Below are 18,053 nucleotides of genomic sequence, written 5' to 3' on the forward strand. Positions count from 1 at the left end.
TGAAGGCACTGAAGGAAGGTAATCTGCTGACCAGTGTGGAAGGAAGATGCTGGGGCAGAGTCATCTTGTCTTCGTAGCCAAAATAGTTGGCATAAAGGGTTTGAAACGAGTAAAAGTGAAGGTACTGGATCAGAGATGAGGAGCTTGACTACAAATTTCTTTTTTTTTTTGGCATTTCAAGTGCTTGCATTTTATAGAACAATATATCCCCAGCTTTAATTCTGTTTTACATAAGCACTTCTATTTAAGAAGTGCCTTTACCTTTACTAAAAGGGCAAAACTAACTGAATAATGTACACTTCTAGGTGTAGTGAGACCTGTATTGCATCTGAAGTTCGCCGGAGAGTGACAGCTCCTACGAGGCACCACATTTAGTTCTCAGGAGCTTGCCAGTTTGTAACCAGCATGAAAAAAAGAAGTACTGGGGGCCTCACAGAAGTTTTTAAAATTTGTTGGCATATCCTGTGGGGCTTGCAACTTCTGTGAGTACCACGTTTCATGCTTAGATAATGAGGCGTAGAGGTTTTTGGCAAAACTTGTGCCTAAAAAACACCCTAAAATAGTTTGCATGTGGTCAGAACCTGGGGTCCCTAAAGCAACCACTAATCAATTCTGTGATTCTGTGGTCAGAGAAACCCTTTTTTATTCCACAACACTCAAGGAAAACATTGTTATTTAGATACGGTATCTTCTCTATAACAGGAAGTAGGACCAGGAGTTCATCAGAAATCTGATTGTCAGTCTTTATTCCTGTATAGCTTTTGCTGGCGAAGTTATTTGGTGTAAAAATCCTGTTGTTAATCCCTGGCTGGATTAGATTTATTTTTAAGTGTCAAGTAAATTGATCAACCCTTTCTTGTTTTTATTACTGAACTTTAAAAATTGCCAGATGCTGCTGTTGAGTGGTGGTTTATGAGGCTTCTTGTCAATAGCCTGAGGCAGGGCAGAAATAGAAGGGCAAGGAGGTTATTTTTGGAATGTACAATGTGATATTTTATGTTGCACATTTATTTTAAGAGAGGCAATGGGCTGTGAAGGCATTTTAAGTTTGCACCTTTCTCTCCTGATAGTTTTGGTTTGTTGTAATTAGAGGAAAAATGGTGACTGATGATTGTCAGAAACTTGTCATTGGTCCCCTTAGTGCTATAGATCGCATAGCACTGGATAGCCCAGAAGAAGCGAACAGGTCTGTAGGGCAGTAGCATCACTTCTGGGGGTGTATAGTTAAAGAAACACGTGGCATGTTTACAAGTTGAGTGGCTGGTTATATGTTCTAATTTACTTCCAGAATGAAAAGTTAACAGATCACATGCCTGAAGTTAGGCCCCAAGTATATAAGTGGAAATATATTTTTTCAAAGATGCTGAGTACGCAAATAGCTACCATGATTTAAGTGGCGCAGGAGTTGACCAGCAGCTGTACAGAAGCAACGTGCTACTATTCACGTAAGCAAACGTTCTTTAAGGTTAAATGTGGGCAGGTAAATCACAAATAATAAAAATTCACATAAGGCATGGCAAAGTCTTTAATATTTGTCAAATATGTCAGGGAAGCTCTTGACCCCTGTGCCAATCATGTCATACATCCCCATTGATTATTATTTTTATTATTTTTTTTGAAAATAGACCTTTGTGTTAATTGAGGGCTGGTTTGCAAAGGAAGTTTTTAATCTCTGGAATTCTTTGTCCTTTGAGTAGGAGAGAGGGGGCAAAAAGAGGAGTAAGGAAAGGAGTGCAATTTCTAAACGGGGAAAAACAAAAGAAAAAATGTCCAAACTCCAAAACTTAGTATTTTTCAGTGTCTCATAACTACAAAATGGTTTGTTTGATTGTTCCACGATAAATATCTTCCTCTGTGTATGGTCTAGACAGCAGATATTTTAAATGGAAAGCTGCTTTTCTTTCCCTCTGTTACAGGAATTTAGTATTGGGATTATGGTTTAAAGGAAACTCTTACCTTGACTATGGAGTAGTTAGTATAACCTCATTACAGTGTGAGGGAAAGGAATTTCACTAGTTGTTATATTCAGGAATTTTTCTGGTCCCTCCACTTTAGGGAAGGAAGTCAGTTGCTCAGGAAACCTGGTGACTGCAGTGCAGAGGCTGGTGGGGATAGTCCTGATCTAGTTATTCTGGCACATATGTGAGCAGTAAGTGATGCAAATGAGACATTCCAAGAATAAGTGATAAATTTGGCAACACTCATGTGGCAAGTCCCAGTGAGGGAAAACAGACATCAAAAAGCCAGAACTGCTTTATTTAGTTATGATGAATCTCAGATAAGAATCTTCTAGTTCCCCTAACTTAAATGCATTTAAAAAAAAAAAGTATGATGTATACATATATGTATGTATGCACACACACACCCGTTGGAAATGTAAAACCAACGGCTACATTTCTGCTTCTTAATCAGATTATATATTTAACTGAGGGATGTTACATATATAAAAGCTCATCTGTGTTAAGTTAAAGGGGCAGAATTTTTCATTGCCTTATTTTCTATGGTATAAGCTGTTAACAATGCCAAAGGAATTATCTGTATTTCTGAAAACAGGAGAACGGTTCTGCCTCTCTGGCACAGGAGAAGATGAATTACTTTCTGCCAGTAAAGTTTGAAAGATAAAGTTCCTTTTAAAAGTGTCTCATCTCCATTGAGAAATAGCACCGGTGGTATTTTGTTTCTCTTCACAGCTACCTGCCCTATACAGTCGTGGTTTATTCATTTGTCTTTATTGCAATGTGGCCATGCTTTACCTATATACTGTACATCCATCTTGATTTAAAGCTGTGTATCGTACTTTTCATCTAGGATTTGATATTCTTAACTTTGCTTGGGAATATCATTTCAGAGGGAGGACAAATGCTCTTTTATGAAGATTTCTGGTCTCAGAATCAACTCTGGAGTGCAGACTGACATCTCATTGCCTTCTCTTTAAGTTCTAACAACTAGGTAGCAACTTCACATTGAAGCTCAATTCAAAACCAAGTCACTGGAATAAAGAATTATCATTTTAGTGAAAATGTCACCATCTATTAATCTATCTATTAGATTTAAAAAAAAAAAAAAAGAGCAGACCAGTTGTTGATTTTGGTTGTTCCTATTTGGTTGAAAACTTACGAAATTTTTGTTTAGTGTTTCACACTGCCATTATTTATAACTGCGACTCACTGCACTTTAGTCGCTTTAAACAATCTGGTTGCTAGAACCAAAGACAATTCCAAACCATACAGATTTAAATGTTTAAGCAAATCAATGACATTATTAATTCATAAATCCCTTGTTAGCAATCTGTAGAAAGAATGTTTGCTTTACCACATGCAACTAAACGATACAGATGGATATGTAATTTCTGCTAAAGCGTGATCCTCGTTCAAGTGGAGTTTTAGCATTTTTGTGTTTATCTTTTGTCAGCACATTGCAGAATGAGTTCAGTTAGTTCACAAATAGCTGAAGTAGTAGTAGTTCAAGCATCTTTTTAAGGGATTATATTTTTATTGTATGGTCAGTAATAAAGATTTTGACATTATATACTGTTCAGACCTATGTATGTTCAAAGTCCACAAGTCCACACTGTGAAATTCTGCTTTTATTCTATCTTCTTTTCAGTAAGATTTCACTGAAAAAAAAAAAAAGGAAATATCTCAGTTACAATATCAATAATGTCCATGAAGCATGATGTGTATTCTTGCATTTGTCTTTGAAAAGGGAATGGTCAGGTAGGACTTTGCATACACACCTTATGAAATAGTTGTTAGCAGCTGTTGAATGAGAGTGTCGGGGTGCAGATAATTGCCAGTAGGGACAGAACTAAAATTTGAATTTGGAGACATTTCTTTTCTAAGTATTGCATGCTAAATCATAGACTAAGATGACTTATGAAGATAAGTTTTCTCTGAAGGTCTTTATGGACAAAAAAATGTAGAGAAGAAACAGAACATATTGAAAAGGTAATCAAAACTATCTCTGTGAAGGTTCTGTTAATATGAGGTGCTCATCTGAGACTACACAAACAGGATCAACAGGTAGATGTTTACTGAAAGCAGAAGGTAAATGTACAGTTACATATGTTCTTTCTGCATTGTTTTTAGGAGAAGAACATTCCTGGTTGTAGATCTTGAAGACAAAACAAAAGGCTGATACTATAGACTGTTTGTCCAATTAACATACCTGTGACAAGAAGGGAAAGGTAAGACTAGCCACAAGCAGCTGTCTTAACGGAATTGTAACATGCTTTTGATCAAGATCTCGTAAATCCTCATTGTGTTCATAGGCAGTTGTATTTTGGCTTGAACAAACCTAAGGCCTTCATGTACCTAAGGTGAGGGAAATAGGATTTCTGTCCCACATTATTCTCCTGTGTGGCACTGTGTTGGCCGTTGCCACCCACGGTGCACTGCTGCATAAATAAAGTCTGAAGAGGAATCCCCCAGAGTTTTGGTTAGTCCATATAATAAATCATATACAACGAAAAGAATATTCCCTTAAGCCAAAGGGAAGTGATAAAGAGTAGACTATGTGGGTCCATCTGGTCAGAATCTCATAAAAATGTGTTTACTCTTCATTTTACGTACCCTCTATGTGTTGATATGACATAATTCTCTATAAAGGTAGGAATACTTTGCACATACAACCACGAGTTTGTATGAGATACAGTGAATATCCCATGAGAGAGGGAACAAAACATAATTTAAAGTTGGAACCAGGAGTGATTTATGAAGATCATTGTCTTACTGATTCAGATACTTTCCATATGTTGTAGAAACCACTTTTTGCATGGTATGCCTAAAACATGTAGCATATCTGCCTCCTTTAAAATGTTTTTCTTAAAATGAAATTATTATTATTTTTTTTAAATCTCCATTCTGTGGTATCCCACCTTATTTTTATTGAAAGGACACTTTAAAATGAAAGAGATTGTGAGGTGGCTGCTGAAGTTTGGTATGGTTGACAAAAAAACTAGAAGTACTTTTGATGCTAAAACATCCTATTGCACTGTATTTATGGCTTGACTTCTGTATCACGCTTATCTGATACATAATATGCCCTGTATTATGCTTAACACCCTGAAGGTACTAGCCTAGTATGGGAGGAACAAATTTATTTATTTGTTCTTACAGCTGTAGCACCTTATAATTATATATCTCATTTTATTTTAGAAATTATTTAAAGATATGGACCTAGTTGTATTTAAATTATGTGATGGGAACATGATTACTAAAAATCCATTACTGTTTGAGGCATTAAAACACTCCATTGAATTTATTATAATGCATAAAATAATTTTATTATGTGTAGACTATTTCACTGGTTGCTTAGTGAATGAAGGGACATGTATTAATCACATAAATCAACACCACCTGTGGCAACTTGCCCCCCTGAAGTACCTGCCAAGGAGAGATGGATGAACAAAGCATGAGGAAAAAATTATCTGGTGTGTGCTGTGCCTTTTTGCTTGCGATCTTCTAGAATGTATTTGTTTGTTCACCAAACAGTGCCTGCAGAGTAGTTTGGCTTGTAGCTTGTTTGGAAGCGATTTGTAGTGAGTATCAAAATATACTTCCAATGAAGATTATTTATCACTAATGGAGGGACCCTTTTTTTTGTTCTTTGTGTTTGATCCCTTCCTTACTTAAAAAGTCCATGGATCACAAATGAGACATTGCAGTGTTACTGCTGTACAAATTAATAACAGTATGAATCACCTACAAATACAATAGCTTTACTTTGGACCCTTTGTAATGATCTCCACAGACTTCAGGGATATTCAGAACAAACCTTAGAATCAATTTCTCAGCACGGACATATGGGACTGCCACTTTAAAATATATTAGGCACACTTTCTGTAGTCCTTTTTTAAAATTCCTTGTTTCAGTGGCTGTCTCCCATTAAACTTTTTGCTAGGGAATCTGTGGAAAGTGAATTATAAAGAAGATGCAAAGCCACTTGAAACTAATAAAGTACTTGAACAAATATAATTAAGAAATTGTGAACACTGTTTTCCTGTAACTGTAATCCAGGGTCTATGTTTTTAGACGCTTTCCCCCATGTTCCTATTTTGTAAGTCTTATATGTGTTCTACCATGAGATAGCAGAAGAGTTCTAGCAGAAGAGTTGCATAAGATAGCATAAACCGGGCTCATCAGTACCAAAAGCTCACTTTGAAAGTGTTTAAAATGTTTTCAGAAAGATAAATCAACATCAGTACTAAAAATAGTAATAAAAATTCACTTTCCTTGATTAAATGAATCAAAAATAGGTGTGCAACTTGAGCAAAGATTGCATTTATTTATTTATTTATTTATTTATTTATTTATTCTTTGCTTCCTTGATGTGCAGCCATGCACATCTGCTCAGTGCACAGAAGGCTTGTCAGGAGCACGCTGGTGAGTAGCACGGTAGCAGGCCTGTGGACATCCTTTGTTGTGTCCTGCGCACCCTGTACGTATCAGTGCCACGTTGTTCTCCAGACTTCCGTGCTGTGCGAGCTTGCTGCTGGGAGGGGAGAACAAATGTGTCTATAAAGCTTTAACATCTGTTGTAACCATGAGTTTTTTGCTGGATGAGCTCACCAGCAGGTAGGACAGCTCGTTCCTCTGGTCTGCTATCATTAGCTAGCCACCGTTGCTGACCCTTGGAGAATTGTTAATGCATCTTTTCAGGCTTGAGAAAAGGTTAGTCAGCCAAATAGGTATTTTCTGCATGGCCTAAAGGGAAGGACAAACAACTCTTTCCAAAGCAGCTGTGAAAGCAGCTTCTGCATGTATAGGATAGAAGACAAATGTGCTGGACAGGATTTCTGTTACTTATTTTCATTTTTATATTTTCACAGAATGAATTTTATGCATGGGCAGGGGACTGAAGAAATGTGTGTATGACTGCTCTACCCTCAGAAGAGGATCTAAGGTGAAAATGAGAGGTGAGTGGACAGAATACTGGCTCTCCAAGCAAGAATTAATTGTATATTATTGTCATGTGTTACTCTATTGCACTTGCCTACAGGGGAGTGGTAATGAGTCAGTGTTTGTCCATAGATTCAAGATTTATGAGCATGTTGGCAAATTCAGAACAAGTCCACAGTTGTCTGTTCCATGTTTTTCTGGTTGCTTAAAACAATTTATCATCAGATGCTTTTTGCTGCTTGTAGGATCACTGGAAATCCCATCCCACTCTATTGTTCTCTCTCTAATGTCAATCGGTTCCACTTCTTTTCTTTCACTGGTGATATGGCTAATTAGAGAAATGGGAACGTGTACTTCATAGCACTGGTACAGCCTCTTCCAGAATCTTTCCTAGGCAAGGACTGCTCTTCTCATCACTTGCTTGGACTTACCGTTTGCCTGTCCCTTCTCTGCTTCAAAAAGCTCTGTGTAACTCTCCCTTTTTCTTTTGAGACACATGGGCATGCATCAATTTTTCTGACTCTGTGATGGGTCTGCTTAACTAAGTTCATTTAGGTTCTTCATCAGGAATGAAAGTGGAAACTAAATGCATCCTCAGGATGGAATAACCCCAATTGTCCCAGCTGAAAAGATGATTAATTTCTTTTCCTTGAAGGTGCACTGTTCATTCATGAAGCTGGTAGCCAAGCCTGAGGCAGGATAGTCAGAGATTAACGTTTTCCTTTCCAGAAATGCAGTTTGTATTTAAGTGATATACAGCAGAATTGTCTCTAAGAGCTGCAACGCGTGGAAGATATGTAACACAATCTTTCCTTCGCTCATGTATCATCAGCTGTTTACTAGACTCTGGTTTCAAAATCTTTGTTAGCCACGGTAGTGTAGGGGAAGGAACAAATAGCTTGAGCTTCAAATCTGAAGCTGACTTTACAGCACTGACACTTAGGTATGCAAACAATTACAATTTTTCCCCCTTTGCTTTGACAGTTTGTCTATCGAATGATAAAACAGTTGAAGCTGGACAGGCCTGCAGGAGGTCAGTTTTTTCAACCCTATGGTCATATAGATAGATAGATATTCGTACATTCAGAAGGACAGCTGTATTTTGGATTATTTGCTTCCACAGTGTGTATCGCCCTCATCCACAGCAGGTGGCGCTTGAGCCCCTGAAATGCACCATTTATTCAGCGATTCTTGTGGTTTTACACCACAGGTTCTGGACAAACTGTGGAAGACGCTCTGGTAACATCAGTATCCTCTGATACCGGTTGCTTAAAATCAGAGTGATAGCCCACAAAACAGGATACAGGGTGAGAAGCAAGAAGGGAATTTTTGGAATCAGTTAAATTAACTTGGGCATAAGGACAATTAATGCTGCAGTTTTCCACTCCTTGGAATGCCATGATCCAGGAAACGATGTGATTGCTGTTTGGAACATTGTATTCTTAGTAGGAAGCACTTCCCAGAATTGGGAACTGTGTAAACAGCAAATGCATTTAAATATAACAAAAATGTATATTAACCTGAATGAAATCAGCATAAGGAAATAACCGGTTCACAGACGAGCAGAAACAGTGATGCTTTTCTTGCACAAAAGCCAAAAATGTTATTTGATTACAGTCACATTTTTGATACTTTTTATCTTATGCAGGAAAGGTGTTTCAGTCTGCCTGTGCCAAGCACAACAGAATTTCATGCTGCTAACTTTTCAGTTTAATCCTGCAAAAGCATGACTTCAGTTGTTCCTATCTAACAGAACACAAGGATTTTGGCAGAGGTTTTACACTTACACTGGTTGCCTACTCTAGGGACTAAAACAGAGTCAGACAACTCTAATATTTAGGACTGTAATGTACAGTTTGGAGCGTTAATAATGCAGGCATGATAGACTTTGGCTCCCTGTGCAGTTAATGGAGGAAGGAGATGCAATTCCTCAGGTACAGGACACCGTACCATGAGTGCATATTACAGAAGCATCTTTTTGTGCGTTTTTGTTCTCTGAACTAGTGGTCAGTGCCTTCCAGTGCTTGATAATCCTTCCCCTATTTATTATAAAGATGTTCTGTTGTTTTTCAATATAGCCAGAATCAGAAAGGAGAAAATGTGAATGGAAAGGCTTGAAAAGTTTTAGGAAAGTGAGAATAGACATTTAAAATCATGATGAGGAAGTAAGATCTGTCTTTCTGGATCCCAAAAAATCCAAAACACTACAAAACATTTGCAAGCAGAGCTAGTGACAAAAGTACTGTCAGGACGGGGTTTCAACTGGTGTTAAATCGTTATGGGACCATCAAAGGTCTCTTCTGTTGCTGTTCTGCCTGAGTGCTTACAGAGCCCCTGTAACTAGGCGCCACCTCTGTGGTCATGAAACTAAGGGAAGTGGGAAGGTTGTGTGTATGATGAGGATACTGACGATGAAGTGAGTTATATGTCATTAGCCATCATAACAAGTGGGATTCCAGGCAGACTGTAAATCATCCACTGAAGCAGGATCATTCTTGTAAATCTCTATATAAAAAAGGGTGACGTGACATCGGACACGCTACTGAAGGGAGCCAATCTGTATCCTGGTTATGAATGTTAATTGTTAATGAACCTGCACGTTAATGAACCTGCCAATCCACTGAAAACAAGTTATTACTGGTCATTCCCCCTTTAGAGAAAAAGGAGCAAATAACTTTTACTTTGCTTTTCCTATATTCAAGAAAATGCACTTAATAACTTGGTATGGCCTAGAAATGCTGGGCTCAACTCTCCCCTGCTCTCCATTCTGTGTAGATACTACCCCTTGTGCCAAGAGGTTTTAACATACTGATGTGTCAGAAACAGTGGCATTTTAAATCTATTTGTCAAAAGAATAGATGGTGGATAAAACATATCTATTAACTTTGAAGATGGCTCTTGCTCAGTAAGGACCTCACCCAGAGCCATAATATTGAATTAATGGTGTAAATACAATTACAGGACAAACAACCCCCAAAACTGTGTTCAAACATACAAACAAAAGTGACATACTACATTGATGAGTCACTGATACATTTGCTGAGCTGAATAATCCTTTGTACTACCCTTGAAGGGAAATGAAGTAAAAAGCCCTATCTGTGGCCATTGTGTGTTATCAGCATACATTGCTAGTCAAAAATGGCTTTGGTATAGAGAAGAGTCTTAGAGTAAGTGTTAATAAATTCCAACTTAAATATAAACGCTGTGCCAAACAAATTGTATGCTATGATGTACAGTTGAAACTTTGAGCCTACCGCAAATCCCAGTGGCACACATTCCCAAAACAAGTGCTTTCCAGCAAATACCAAACAAAAATAACTTTTCAACAGAAGATGTCTCTGGAGTATAGCAAAATACCAGCCCTCTTAGGACAGTCATGCAGGAGAAAGTAAGTAAGTAGTCATCATAAACTCCAACTTCTTCTGTGGAACCAGCCAATAACCATCATGCCTGCGTGGTGTCAAGAAGAACGAGATTATTTTCATCTTCTGTATGTGACAAATTCCTCTGTTCTCCAGATTAAATGAAATAAAGGCCTTCACTGCATCTGGTGTAATAAAGTTATGCCATTTCCCCCTTCCATTCCAGATGAAGCAATCAGAAATGAGCATTTCTCCCTTACAGCTGCTGCTGCTGCTTCTTTTGATCAAAATTGCTCTGTGTTCTTAGTAACTGTAAATCTGAAGGAGGAAGTGTTTTTAGGAGATGGAATAGACATGAATTACCCTCTTTGGTAAGCATTCAAGGCTTTCTATTCTCTAGGGACTGCAAAAAAAAAGTTCTGTGTATTTCAAGGTCTCAGATGTTGTTCCTTATTTAAAGGATTTTCCATAGCAAAATCTACAGGCATATCATGAATACTATTCTTCCCAAATGAATTCACAATTAAGAGTTCAGAGTAAAACCCGGGATTTTTTGAGAATCTTAATAGATCTCACATTACTAGGTTCTGTTGTCAGGCCAATCCACAAGGGAATGAATAACACTTAAACTATTTAGGCACCAGAGTTTTTTAGGAAACGGAAAGCATCCATCCTATCTAAGAAATCAATTCCACAGAATTTGTTCCATTGTCAAATGGTCTGGGAAAGCAAGTCTGTTAGGGTTCTTTTAAGTTAGCAATATTTTATCAAGACAGCTACCATTTTAATTGTATAATATTACGTAAATTATTTCAAAAGAAGTTGACCTAAAACATGGATGTATTCAGGGCAAGTGCTGGTACATAGGCTTCATTCACAGATAACTACATTCTTGCTTCTAAATAATTTGTGGTCATGACCCTTTCTTACTACCTACTGTAATACCAACTCAAGCTATTTTTCTGGATCTGAGATTCTGGGTACATGTTATGGTCTGAATGAAGATAGAATCGCAATTTGGCAGGAACCTGAAAAGAGGAAGATAAGAAGAAAGCACTCAGTATAGCCTTACAGATTCATACTGGGTAGCTTGGATTTCAGAAAGTCCCAAATCAGAAGGTAATTTAGATTATCTTGTCATTTCTCTGGTTTATCACAGGAGATACGCTTCACCCAGATATCCTTTTTGAAGCTCACCCACTTTGTATAAAGCATTTCAGACTGAGCAGGAGATTAACTTGGGCCAGGGAAGAACAATGTTTGAGGTTCTCGTAGTGTTAGGAACCCAAGGAGATGTTAGGCTACTTGTTGATCTGCAAGGCAGAAGAACACTGTGTTGATCTGTAAGGCAGACACACTGTGCATTCACTACAAGAAGGTTATTACCTTGACAATCTAGGCAGAATAGGTTTTGTTTCTATTTTACAATGAGGAAATTGATGTGTACAAGTCCCTCATCCTAGATCATATTTGAAAGCTGCATGTGCATCGTAAATACATGATATTTTAGAAACTGCCCAATTCCATATCCAAGTTAAGAAGTATTTGTCTTCCTTCTACTCAGGAAATAGGTAGTAAATCTCAGTGATTAGCACCGATGAAATGATTTCAGTGATTATTCTGTGATATTCATGGTTCTTGTGTCACTTTGGACACGAAAGGCACTAAAGTGATCTCACCAGTTTGCCAGAAGTGAAAAGTCACAACTCAAAAAGATGACTATAAGAATTTTGCAATTCGGGTCTGAATCCAGACTCTGCAAAGGTGAGGGGTCTGTGAACAGGAGTCTTGGTTCTGACAGTGAACAAGAGGTAAGCCAAGAGTAATTCTGTTGAGCTCAGTGGGACAATGGTTATAGAAAAAAAAAAAGTAAAAGAAGATTCAAGATATTTCCATTTATGTAAAACAATGAATTAGTTATTGAAGTGATTAGATGCATTGTTTTCATACAGAATGGATGCTTATTCTCTTGTCTCAGTTCCTTCATCCTGACCTTAAAGATCATCTAGTTCTATAATGTGGATAGAATGCCAAGGAGTTTCCTCCCTTTTCTTTGATAAGGAGAAAAATATCAGTGATTTATACCTGTGCTTTCAAGGGAGCAGAGTTAAGTCTGTACCTTTCCCTCCTTGGTGTTCCAGAAACTAGCAAATTCATGCGTGCTTTTACTCCAGGGCCAGCAACATTGCTCAGGGTTTTACAAGAAAAAAAAAATATATGATGGCACAATTAACAAATTTTGGAGTAGTTTTGTGGATGGTTATATTACAAAAAGGAAACAAGAAATCCATACTCAATTTTTGTTGTTGTTAGGATCTCCTGTAGAGTAGAAGAGGAAAAACATTTGTTGAAAATGACAGGGTAATTGTACAAGAAGAAAGAAAAACTGGTCTGAAGAATCAGGCAGGTAGACCAGGAACTAAGTTTATCTTCTCCAAAGTATTTATTAGATTTTAGGGTTATGGTGACTATCTCGATTCTGTCCAATGTATATGGTAAATGAGACACAAATGCAGGTACATATATTTATTTTGTTGCATCTGATATAAATGTATGTGTGCATACATACTATAGGAAAGAAAGAATAACAGCTTCCTTACTATATGAGTTGTAAACTTTGAGGCAAAAATCATTATGTTGCCTGTGTGTTTAATGGACTGATTCCATGAACTGGAAAAGTTTACATATCTTTACATGAGGAAGTTTTATATTTTCTGTGGTATTTGCAAACAGTGTAAACTAAATAATTTAAACACTTAGATTAAATTAATCAAAAATCCAAAATCCCCAAATGAAGTCTTTTCATAATAATCATCACAATGAAGATTTCAGGCAAAACATTTACAGTTGGCGGCAACATCAAATTCTAAATGGATAAATCATCCTGCAAAGTGCACTGCTAAAGGTCTATCTTGAGACCGCATAACTTTACATAAAGGCTACTTATTTTTCCTCCTCAGACTAGAGCAGGAGCTCCTACTGCTAATATAAAACACTCTTCTGTCTGTTTCAGGGAAAATGATGAAAAGATGGAAAGCGCAAAGCCAGTTCAGATCAGCTCCAACTGTATGCATCTATGTGGTCTTCTATGTAAGTAATAGTCCTCTGTAGTTAAATGACCTTGTGTCCCAGGAAACTGAGCAAGGAGGAGGCTTGTAATTAATAATGAAATCTGCACAAAAATGGTTTGGAAAAACCATTAAGGATGACAGATAACTGCACTGGAGACATAAAAGGAAGGTAGTGATTCCTTTCTTAGTGACTGGTTGTATATCTATAAGAACCTAACTTGTCCTGAGTGCTTAACATGAGAGTACTTCTGGAGTGCCTGTGTATTGGGGAGAAAATGGGAAAAATCCATTGATTTTCCAGAAATGGCATTTGAGGAAGAATGCACCCTCTTTTACTGTTGCAATGTTTCAAACGAAGGAAATGACAATTCCAGTATGATCTGGAAGGCAAAATCATCCTAGATTTTGACCGAGACTCAACAAATGACATTCGTATGTTATGAGAGCCTTTGTGATAAGGAGATGTTCACGGCCATAGAAAACTGAATGTGCAGGCTGAAGCAGGAAACTTTAGTCTTTGAAAAAAAGGGAATAGTTTTTGCACCAAGCCACAGGTAATTTTTCAGTGGTCTAATCTGAGGATTATTACTGTGCAGGAAAGAAAACATGAACCTTTCAAGCATCTTTACTTTTAATTTTTTGCTTTCTTGTGCCATTGCTTTGTATTTTTGCACAATTGTTGCACAATCTTTTCCTTTATTCTAGAACATGAGTCCTGGAGATATTACTAGAATGACAGGTAGTCAGGGACATACATCAGAGAGGTTTTCCAGCCTGATTTTCCAAGGCAAGCAAATGAAAAGGTAGGCAGTAGTTTACGTGAAGACAATCCTGCTGAAGGCAGTAGGTGGAGGCAAAGTGCAATAAAAATCCCGATGTTGTACTATAGCCTTCAGCCCAGGGGCATCCGTGGCTATTTGAAGACACACTGCTGTATGCTTTGTAGAAAAAAATGCAAGTTTGTCCCAGTGGCCAAAAACAAATGGAAGACTAGTACTGAAGTGTTTTCTTGGATAAAGAAAAGGGATGGCTTCCAAGTTGGCTTGCGGTACCTGCTGTCTACACATGCCTCTCGGAAATACAAAGAAAATAGAATTTTGCAGAAAGGGAGAGATGGCTGGGGTAGTAAAAAGTTCATGGCCCGGCTGCCTTTTTTCCTATGACTTGACAGCGGAAGATCAAGCTGGCTGTTGCATCTGCGGAATGATTTCTGGGGTATTGACAGTTACTGGAAACATTGCTGGGACACGTTATCCAGCAAATTAAAACTAGGAAAGCATAGGGTAACCTGTGTAATATGTGTGTTTCAAAAATGTTGTCTTGGCATATATGTTAAAAAATGTATTTGACAATGCATTGTAAATGTGTTCATAAACTTCACATTTTACCCTGATTTTGCAGATAACAGAAGAGATATTTGGATCAATTCAAATATAGTATGTTTTTTAGTCAGAACATCTACAGAGCAAAGGAAACAGAGGGTTTCTCAGTCTAGCCAGGGGAGGAAGAGTTTTCATCGTTCTCCTTTTGCCAAATAGCTCATAGGGTAAGGAATGCTTTGAAGATATTTTCTCCTGCAAGTGTGATGTAACAAGCAAGCTGAAGTAGGCTGACCAGATTACAAACAAATAGCTCTGAGAAACTGTGGTTTCTGGAGAGTAAGAGTGGTGTGACAACTCCTAGTAGGTAATACCAGAGATACCCTTGTAATGACCTGCTTAACCTTTATGTTCATTCTTCTCCTGCTGTTGGGAATGGCTAAATCCCAGACTTGCAGGTTTGGGTTAGGAAGATCAAACCGTTGGGGAAGTGGAGAAAACGTCCTAGGCTGAACATCCAAATAGCGTCCCCAATGTTTGCAGAACAACAGCTAAGGCCCTGTGGGGCAGCTTACAGGTGAGAATGGGTAGGTTTCAGCTGGCAAGGGGAGACCAGCTGTTCCCCATATCCGTTCATGGCTTTCAGCTGCAACCAGTGCAGTGAGTGGTGCAGTGTGGGAGGCTGAGCTGTGAGGAAAGGCTTCAGATGCGTGCCAGGAGAGGTTTGTTGGCTTTTACTTTTGCTTTTCTTTAGTTCCTCTGTGACTCCTTTGGGTGGTGGAAAGGCGTCTGTCTCTCTTTATACTCTGGAAATGAATTAGGAAACTCTCCCTAAGACTTGTTGAAGCAGGATGGCACAAGAAGATTCTCCATTAGCAGGGGCTTGGGTCTGGTCTAAACCTGGGCTTTGCTATATGTTTCTGAAGGCCAGATTCTGTGCTCTTAGATCTGTGGAAATTATTTGGGTCTTTCCAGTGTTTGAATAAAATGGAGAGGGGAAGCTAGCCAGACATTCTATTTTATTTCCCTTCTAGCCCCATGTTTTATTATTTTTAAAGTGATTGACTGGAAGGAGTTTAAAGAGGATATATTAATATTTAACTGTGCTGCAACAAATAATTGATGTTTTTAAAGTTTTCTTTCATTCAGACTTGTCTGGAGCTCCCCAGCCTAGTTTATTTTTGATTATAGAAATTCATTTCAGTTAAATCATTCCTTTATCGGCAGGATCTGCCCACATTTGGTTAGACTAAATAGCTCTAGAAACCACAGTGTTTTTTTCTATTGCTTTGAATCAAAGTTGCATTAAGGCAAAGAAAAAAAAAAAAAACACACCACACCACTCTTTTGCTGAAATTGGGCTGGATCTCATTAATACAGAAACAATTATATTAAGGAGTCTTTAATGTGTAGCTGTGATGCTGTGCTAGTCACTTAAAGCTTCATCTCAGTTTTGAGAACAGACTATCCTGTTTCTTGAGTTTTTCCACTTGCAGTTGTGTGTGTGTCCATGACCTGGAAGCTTCCACCTGCCCTGTCCGTTTGTGACTCTTGATAATCAGTAGTCTCCATTAGTTCTTTTGATGCCTTATAAAGCCTTATGCTTTTGGCAGGTAGAGCTAACAGGTCAGAAATGAGGAAAATAAATCTTATTTTGCTAAATAGCCATGTTTATGTTGTTGATACATCTGCTTTTATTGAATGGCTTCCTGCTGATACACAAGGCAGGTTGTTTGCTGTTAGCAACGATTGTTTTATGAATCCTTTACTGGGCTTGTCTGATCTTATTCATAATTGTACATGCTACTGAACACTGGGTGTTACTGGGGAGGGGATTGAAGTTGCATGGTTGTAAAATAGGGTGACTTTTTTTGTTTTTGACGGTAACGTTTTTTGCAAATTGCTCCAACAATAGAAAGGGAAGTGCAAGTTCATTTTAAGGCCGTTTTAAGTATAACTCTTTGTCAAAGAAATGGCGTGAGACTTTAAGGTTTGTGAGATGGATGTCTCAGTGAGATTTAAAAGCTTTTTAAAAGGTACTCATAATACCACAGTCCTATATTACCACCCCAATATATGAAGAAGTGATATAAGTGTTCCGTAGATTGATAGGGATATTTCTCAACTGCAGGCTAGCTTCTGAAACCTTTTGCTCCTGCCAGCAATTGCATTCAAGTATTAGGTGACGGATTTACACAATTGCATTTTAGCTCTTAAGAACAACAGCCAGATGTCATAAGACATCCCCACAGACATTTATTAGCTTATTTCTTTCTAATTTATTAGCCTATTTATTCTCAAGTGCTTTTCAAGTTTTGCATAAATAAATGCATTGACTATGTTCTTTTGCTTACAGAACTCACATGTTTTATTTGTGTATCTGACTAGTTCCTCTATAAGACTGTATTCCTAACTCACATCCCATGTATCTGCTACTGGTTCTAGTTTGGAACTGCAGAAATGCAGAAACATACAACTTCATGGGACCACAGATTATTTATTAAAATGATTCCTCATGCTTTTGTAACACGCTCTCCTGTTCTAGCCGATGAATACATTGGCTAAATTCCTGAATTACACACTACTAATTCTTAAAATTTATTCCAGGTAAGAAAGGATTAGAATTTCATGAGTTTGAGACTGATTCTGTAAAGCGTTAATATATCAGTAGAGTGAATTCAGGAACTCACTCTTCAAAATTTGTTTATAAAGGTTTCGAATTCACTTTATGGACTTTTAGCATGAAATATTTCTTCATATTACTTAACCGCTGTGTCTGGTGCCCAGAGAGTGGGGAACACTACATGGAAAGCATTCAAGAGAAATTCTGAAAAATTTATTGAATCATATGTGGCTAATTTGAGAAAAATCTCAAATTATTTTCTTCAGACAGGATCTTCTGTGAAGCTATTTTATTTTGCGATTGCAATGGCGGACATCCTGTCAATTAGGAGCACATTTTAGTAAACAAATCATAACTTTTTATTCCCTATTACCCGACACCTGATCGCCTCCCTTTTTTCCTCACTGGCTGAGTACTACAGGTTCACAAGCTACTCAATGCTCCTCTATACCATATATGTACAATTTTTCTTTTTTTTTTTTCAACCCTTTAATTTCTCCTTTTTCCCTTTTTTCCCCTTTCTTATGTTTAGAGAACTTGTGATCTTTGTTTTACTGTTCTCACACTGCTCATCCTATTTTTCCTCAAGCTTCCACCTTATTTTGGAACAGTGAGGCCTTCTACTGTCCTCTTACCTACTTAGCGTTTCTCCTTATTATGACTACACAACCACCTTTGAATACAGAAAATTAGTTCTCTACCGCAGAAACACAACTTAGTTTCTCACACTAAGTACAGCCCTCTTATCTTTTATTACCCCTTTTAACATAGATTTCAAG

General features: G+C 37.7%; 1 protein-coding gene across 1 annotated transcript in view; it reads left to right on the top strand.

Annotated features, from left to right (window-relative positions):
- Positions 1-18,053, top strand: part of LOC308194588 (uncharacterized protein) — a 124,664-nt gene that overhangs the window by 36,511 nt on the left and 70,100 nt on the right. Inside the window, exons 9-11 of the mRNA XM_080590704.1 lie at positions 4,089-4,186; positions 6,830-6,916; positions 13,275-13,351. Of these exons, the coding sequence (XP_080446830.1) occupies positions 6,844-6,916; positions 13,275-13,351 (150 nt within the window). The 5' untranslated portion in view covers positions 4,089-4,186; positions 6,830-6,843. The remainder of the gene's footprint in view (positions 1-4,088; positions 4,187-6,829; positions 6,917-13,274; positions 13,352-18,053) is intronic.

This window comes from Anser brachyrhynchus, assembly GCF_964034855.1.
Source record: "Anser brachyrhynchus genome assembly, chromosome: 4".
In the NCBI taxonomy this organism is placed as follows: domain Eukaryota; kingdom Metazoa; phylum Chordata; class Aves; order Anseriformes; family Anatidae; genus Anser; species Anser brachyrhynchus.